The following is an 8191-nucleotide window of genomic DNA, read 5'->3' on the forward strand; positions in this document are numbered from 1 at the left end:
GTGACTTGCATTTATTCAACGTGAGGTGTCGAACGTGATTGATTAATGACAGACAGGGTGAAAACAGAACGGCTACCTAATTAAATACTATTAAATGATTCTCTCTATGGGAGATAGTAATTATGTGATTAGAGTAGTCATATGTTAAGGTGATTGACATTGAATTTTCGCTGTGAATATTCGCATGAATATTTGTTTGTGGGCCCAATGAATCAGTATCGCAGCACTTTTGGTTAAAGTTATTCTTTGTATTTTTTGTACATTACTTTAATTTAATAAATATATCACCTCTTTTGTTTCTTTCAAATCTAAGAAAGATGTAACAAATACTACAGATGTGTTATAGTATACCGGTGATATAAACTTTGTTTTTTTTTCTAGCTAGATAATCAGCCAAAAGCCACATACCATTCACATAGCATGATTATTTAACTCTGAATAAAACCTTAAACTCCATGGTATAACCGATATGTCACGGAGCCGGTAACAAAATGAATATTTTTATTTATTTATGAAATAAAACTGGCCTCATAAAAACTAAAGAAATGTCGTCCAAATATGTCAAAACTGCACAATGTGACGTCCAAGTGGTTTACCTTCAAGTGATCCTTGATTTAAAGACGATCTCGATATCTTTCACGAATTGTTTAATGTTTTTGATATTATTTGTGAGTTTATTTACTGATTATCATGGTCTATTACTATACATCGAACAATGTGAAAATGTTGAGAAATATGATTATTGACTACGGAGCCAGTACGGAGATATCGCCTTACGAATACATGAAAACGTATATATCGAAGTGTCCCGAAAATACTGAAGACGCTAAGTTGTCGTGGATAGCAGAGGCATTTTTGGGAATACAAAAACACGGCGAATTTTTAAAGGAAATTGCATCTTACATGTCCGAAGAATTATCGGAAGAGGATCAAGATTATTTCATTATTGTTTTCCACGCTATAACATTTCAAATTACCCCAACTGATATGTCATATTTGTACAAGTGTCTCTTCAATTTAAGCAAACCATTACTAAGTACATTTACTAATTTTCTCAGTAACAATGAAGTTTTAACATATGTGTCGCAAGTAGCCCAAAACACTTATGACACAAATTTTATAACGAACAAAATAATAAGCCCCTTATTCAGTTGGCAACCGTACATCAGTGAAATGGCTCATAACTATGCTGAATATTTGAAAAAAATTGAACGTAGGAAAATTAAACCATTGACAATACCCATACAGCCCAATGTACTACGTAGAAAAAACCACTCTGACTTAGGCCCTCTTCGTGTGCCAAGTCCAGTGCCTGACACTCCACCAAACTCAATACAAAAGAAACGTCATAAGATGTTACCTAAAAGTGTTATCGATAAAAAACTTAAGAACATGCATGAAAAAAACCAAATTAATGCTACACAACTTTTGCATGTTGTCAAAACAAACAATTCAAATTTTGCTAAAGGAAGGTCTGAAAATTATTATAAAAAGCTATCCGATATAAGAAACGAAATGGATAATGAGTACAAGAAAACTAAATTAAATGTTGGTAAAAGAGCATTTTCTTTACCGAACACAGCTCCAACTATAAAAGAAACAACAGCTACGGTTAAAAGGATTAATACAAGAATACAAAAGTCTCAAAGTGAAGAAGTAAAATGGCTAGAAGACTTAATAACGAATTTCAGAGATGTTAACAAAATTGAACAAATGAAAGACTACGATCGTCAAGAAAAAGAAAGAGAGAGACTTCTTAGTATAGAAAAGAAGCATTTAATGGGACAGATTTCCCACGAAGAAGCGTTAATAGCAAAACGAAAATGCAAAGAAGAAAACAGAAAGAAATATGAAGAGTTTTTAAGAGAAAAACAAAATTGGGATGAAGAAATTGAGAATTGGAAAAAAAGGGAAATGGAGAAAAATCGAAAGCAAGTAGAAAAGCTCTCGCTTTTAGAATTGAATTTGATGGAAGCAAAAAATAACGCCACTCTCAAAAAGAAAGAAACAGCTGATCAAGTCAAAAAAGAAAATGAAGCAATACTAGCGCAGGCAATGGAAGCTAAACAAGAAGAACTAGAAAAAAGAATACGTGTAATTAAAGAAATTAAAATGCTAGCTGAAATCGCCAAAAAGGCGAAAGTTCCTAAAATAATAGACCTAACAGAGACGTCTGGTCTAGGATTGCTATGTGAAATGTCTATGGCCGAATTGCAAGAAAGATTAAGCAACATGAAAATATGTTTCTGTGAAGAATTGGAAAATAAAAAGAAAATTATAAAGCAAGAACATTTGGCTGCCAAAAATAAATTAAAAGAAACAAAGGAATCAATTAAAAGTTACATGAATGAGCGTGAAACATTAAGAAAGGAAAAGAAATCTTCAAACAATATACAAGTAAACAGTACAACCTCTAAAGAAATAGGTGAACTGAAGAAAATATTGGACGAAAAACGAAAACTTCGTGTTCAGTTAACTGTGTGAAATTGATATGTTATGGTTTGTAATGTTACATATATTTTATTTATTATTCTTGGATTTCCCTGTACAATTCTCTATTGGTGCACGATCTTTAGCTGTCTTCATCAGCCGGGATATGATACTAACATCCTGCTAGAAACACATCACTTACTGAAGTGTGTGTTTACTGTGTCACTACAGTTGAATGATTTTCGTTTAGTTCGTTTACAAAGTCCCGTTTTTATTAGTCTAATCGAAAAGTTGTACGTTAAGCCCGATATGAGATAACAGTTTAATGGTTATTAGCACCTTCAAGTTTATTGAATTTTACCGACACGATTTTAACTTTAAAAATATAAATAAATTATTACGAATGGTACCAAGAGATAGGTTTTACTGATATTTAAATGTTCATTAACTATTGCCGTTAACCGCAACACTAGAATTTAATATATTAGATATTTCTAATAGTGTTTGTAATTAAATTGCTCTGAAAGGGCGAGACCGGTTTTCGTAAAATTTTGTTTGTCTGCGAATCGGACTACATCTATTTTTAATTTTTAATCCCCCTAATTTTTAGTTTTTAGACAACATTTTTATTTTTTTATGATAAGACAAGACAAGACAAAAATAATTTATTCATATAGGTAACATAATGTACTCTTATGAACGTCAAAAAAAAAGAAAAGAAATATAAAATTTTACATTTACTTCTTATTTAATTCTCAAATCAAGGGCGTAGAACGGAAGAGAAGAACTGGCACTAACTCTCCGCCACTCTTTTTAATCGCCAAGTTTATTTACACAATGTTTGTAAGGAGCTGCAACCATTACAACATTTTCCACATGACATCTTGAAGCATACAAAAACATATACAACGCTTAATTTTCACCCCTCCACGTTCCACTCCTATTTTTTATTACAGCAGATAGTTTTTTCATTGAATTTAAAAAAATCTTTTCTATACACATGACAATAAAAACCATTGTAGGATCGGCTAGTAGAATTTTAAAAAATATTTCAGATTCCGTGAACCAAACAATTGAACAAAGCATTACTTGCCTGAATTATTAATAATACTAGAGATGCGTTAAATAAAACAAAATATAAGATATAATATCTCTATATATATGTGCAATAATGAAAATATTCTAACCATGCCATATGTCTTCATGTCAATACAAAATGAAAGTTATAAACTCCTCAACCGATAAACCATAAATTATTTTCAAATGATATACATAATGGACATCCAGATACCGACAATAACACAAATAACGTGACAATTTCTCGATATCCAAAAACCTAGTCAATATAATTTGGATTAGGGTAATAAATAAGACGAGGTCGCCTGTTCATTTGTATCGGCGTATAATTTAAATTCTTTAACGCCAATGTTCAAGATTACGCGGGCCGATAGAGGCGCGGGCGCCCGTGTCGCCTTGACAACCACCAAATAAATTTATATTTCCGACCGATACCGACTCCTCTCTTTGTAGATAATTCGGTCTGTAGCGTTGAATGACTCTATTAACAGCTTCCCTTTTAGGGATAAATGTACCTGACCTCTGAACGTGTGGAATTAAGATATTTATTTCTGTGAACAATCTTGGTAATGGAAAGTGATTTACACTATATCATGACAGAGTTTTGAGTAAACTTTTGTCGTTTGTTTTATTATTAGTTACTTTTTATACGTAGTAGCTTCTTTTGTTATTGCGATGATTGTTTATGTATAAATTCGTCATTTGTAAGAATTTTATTAATAATAAAAAAGTAGTTGGTCTTGAATATAAGAAGACAGCTAAATTTTCAGTTTTTTTTATAGAACAGGGGGCAAACGGGCAGGAGGCTCACCTGATGTTAAATGATGGACACTCTCAATGCCAGAGGGCTCGCGAGTGCATTGCCGGCCTTTTAAGAAATGGTATGCTCTTTTCTTAGGACCTAATTTAAATCCAGTCTTAAAAAATTCTCAATATTTTCTTAATTACAAATACTTTTTTTTTACACTTTTGGTCAATTAAATTTGAATCCTATAATTAAATAATTAAACAATTTCACTTAGCGTTTCAATTAATACAGTTAATTGAAAACTGATTTTAATAACAATATTTTACAAGAGTAATTAAAAAAAACTCAACCTAATTAATGCCATACAAATGCGAGTTCACAGTTTTATCTGGGTAATTTAAAGATACCACGAAAAAGGGCTATTGGAGATTCACTCGATAAGAGTTAAGCGTCAATAACAACCTAATTGGGCGAAGACACTCTGCCCACAATCGTCGTCAAATAAATAAACAGGGATAATTTGAGCGATAACGTAATGGACATTTTTGGACCTGATTTTGACATTTCAATTGCATACATGCGCGTTCATACATTTAGATTATTGTTAGTGTTAATGGTTGGTATTATTGTGTCATTTTATGTCTATATTATTAAAGGGCGGATGAGTTTGATTGAAGTTGATATTCTAAGGAAGTACTGGTTTGAACATGGCGTAGTGGTTGCAGCTCCTTACAAACATTGTGTAAAAAAAAACTTGGCGATTAAAAAGAGTGCCGGAGAGTTTATTGCCAGTTATTCTCTTCCGTTCTACGCCCTTGATTTGAGAACTGGCAGTAAATGTAAAATTAAATTCATTTAATATTTCTTTTTTTTGACGTTCATAAGTGTACATTGTTACCTACATGAATAAATAAATTTTGATTTGATTTGAATTGAGTAAATATGGGAACTTGAATAACTTTCTACGACTATGAGTCTTCTTCGTATGAGTGTAATCCCAAGGCGATTGCTAGCCTTCCGGCAATTTGAGTGTCCATGGGCGGCGGTATCACTTTACCAAGTGTGCCTCCTATTGTTTGCCTCAAAAAAAAATATTTAGAATAATATAAATTACGTTTAGTAAACACTTTAAAGTGATAGTTGAGGGATCCAAGTTAATTAGGTCTGGAAATGCATCAGTAGGTAGCTGATTCCACAAGACGGACGGACTTTAATCCTTCTTTTAGGACTCTGTGTGCTCTTTTTTGGGAAAGGTCTCCTCTGAATTCTGCCATAAAACCACCTGGTGTTGCTCTAATTTAGCCTATCCACCTTCTAAGTTGTCTTCCTCTTTTTCGTTTGCTGTACCTTGGGCACCTGTTTAGGACTTTATTGCTTCACTTTTTTTATATTTCCTCTTGCCATTTTATATTTTGTCTATTCTTTCTTCCTTAACATACAGCATTCCATTGATCTTTGACACACCTATAGCTTAACATATATCGAAGCATAAAAGGATGGAGCTCAGGTGGTTTGTCCATGTAAAACAGATGAATGAGAAGCTGTTAATAAGTAGGATATACAAAGCAACCCTTGATGATGAGATCGGGTTGGGTAGGCCTTGTTACCTGGACCGAATCCGTACTAGAGGGTACTCCGTACATGAGGTACTAGAGTAATAATTTAAGTGTTGCTCATGAGCACTTGATACTTTATCTACGTACTGTGTGGATATAATAAATTATCGCGAAAAACCTTATGCACTCTTCTATGTAAATGTCATGGTGCAATAAATATTTTAATGCGAGGGAATAAGGAGCATTAAAGATTAAAACCAGTTTGAATGATTCACATCTTACGCGTCTTACACGGGAAAGCGTATTAAGTCGGAAGAGGTTTTGATTTTTGTTGTATTTCTTTCCGAGGCTTAATAATTATGCCACTGCATATTACCTAAGGTAGAAAAACTGTATCATCCGACCAGGAATATATAAGAAATTTTTCATCCTTCTCCAGAAGAAGAACAGCACGGTACTTGTTTGGTATGCTTTGTGGACTCATTTTCCTCACTTAAACTCGTATTCGGTCCGTTGTATCTAAAGTCCAGGTTAACTGAGCCAGCCTAGCTCCTTCCAGAAGCACAGAAGTCTCCTGGGCACTTCACAGGCTTCACGGAGTTATGTCATTGCGCCAAGGATTTTCGCACGTTGTTAAGGCACAGCCTCGCCAGGCCTAGCTGGGTGACTGATTCCTCTGCACTCTGCAAATGGGGCTGTCTGTCATGCTTAATACAGAAAATCATTTGCGGATTAAGTGCTGGCAGAACCATTTTGAACATCATTAACAACTCTAAAAGTATTAGCTATTTAACCAATGTTAATTGTTCCGCGATCCCATGTTTGAGACAGCTCTGTTGATATTAAGATAACGACATTTAAATTGCAAATTACACTTGGGATTGGTGTCCATCTTGGATATAAAAACTCTGGGATATATGCCATATTCATTACCAAAAAGTACATACTTTTAGACATTAAATGGCGTTCTGAATTTTGAAAAAAATGGAAATATTTATAACCGAGTTGTTCTCAGCAAATTCTTGTAACATACCAGATTCAATACGGTTAATCCATATTATGATTACTCAGATTCGAATAATGTATGATTTTTATGTGCGATGATTCCGGTTTGATTTGTTTTTTTATTGAGATACGCGAAAGGGCAAAGATTTGCCATTTATAGATGATGACCCATATAAATTTGTTTCGTCTTTGTTCCACTGGTGAGTTCAAAGGTATGACAGATTTCCGATATGCGATTGTCAACTTTTAGTAGTGGTATAAGCACGGGGTACAATCATGGCATAAGAAGGCTGATGGACCGTCAAATCAATAATTTTGTTTTATATTATGTATCTGTATCTCTCACTGACCACGTGTACTAAGAATGATTGAAATATAAAATTATCGATATAATTATGTTAAATTCTTTAAAAAAGTTAATTAAACTCGCACTGTGGTTTTCTGTGGTGCTGTGTACGTCTTTTTAATGAATAAACTGTATTCACAGCAACCTAAACCTAGCCTTTTTTTTAATGTAATAGGAACAACCGGGCAAGGCCGCACATGAAATCTGCCAAGCTAGAAGCAGAAGGCTTGCAAGTACCATGGGCCTTTTCTTGAAGGACCCTAAGTCGAATTGGTAGGATTGGTGGACAGTATTGCCCCTCTCAGAAGGGCAGCCTGTGCGTACACCATCATGTTATTTACAGCCTAATCTAAATGTTATGAAAGTACAATATACAAAATGTCTGATCACTGACGATATTATGAACAAATAGATTAAAACTATTAAGATTTTTAATAAAACTTTAACGTGAATCGATACATGTTATTACAATTTGTATAGACTGGACATAGGCGTTTGCGGGCATGTCTCGGCGCTTCAAACGGCCTACAAAATTTATTGTTATTGGATCCGAGTACGAACACGCATCCACACTCCGCGGCTATCACGACACTACAACTTTATCTTGAGACGACATTATTCTGAATACAATGTTTGCTTTTATGTGGCTTTTGGGCTGCTGACTGGCAGATTTATGGAACAGCGATAATCACTGTAAACTTAGCGCTAGAAGTCTATAAAAATAATGTCATTTATGAATCATGAAAATAACCTATGACTCGAACCTAATTACGCTTTGAAATTGCTACCAAAACTTATTACATTGTTATTAATGACATTGCTATACTAAGAAGTCATATCAAACGTTTTTGGGTATTGCTTAGTTTTATATTATAAAGCGATCATTTTAAATATATTTCCCATTTTCCGTTGATAATTTATATAAAGACAATATACCTAATTAGTGTTCCAATGAAGAATCTAATCCCTACTAACTTTATAAGAAATTATATCTCAAGACATTTGGGTTAGCAACATTAATAAATCAGA

The 8191-nt window shown here is 33.7% G+C and overlaps 1 protein-coding gene across 1 annotated transcript; it reads left to right on the plus strand.

Annotated features, from left to right (window-relative positions):
• The first annotated feature begins 631 nt into the window (after positions 1-631).
• Positions 632-2484, plus strand: LOC111001472 (RB1-inducible coiled-coil protein 1-like). The gene has a single exon (XM_022271383.2). It carries the CDS (start codon positions 691-693, stop codon positions 2482-2484), a length of 1794 nt encoding a protein of 597 aa, XP_022127075.2. The 5' UTR covers positions 632-690.
• Positions 2485-8191: the final 5707 nt, after the last annotated feature.

This window comes from Pieris rapae, chromosome 22 (genome assembly GCF_905147795.1).
Source record: "Pieris rapae chromosome 22, ilPieRapa1.1, whole genome shotgun sequence".
In the NCBI taxonomy this organism is placed as follows: Eukaryota; Metazoa; Arthropoda; class Insecta; order Lepidoptera; family Pieridae; genus Pieris; species Pieris rapae.

Bases quoted from the DNA above. Each gene is read 5' to 3' on its own strand.
- LOC111001472 (XM_022271383.2), top strand. From the start codon at position 691: ATGGTCTATTACTATACATCGAACAATGTGAAAATGTTGAGAAATATG.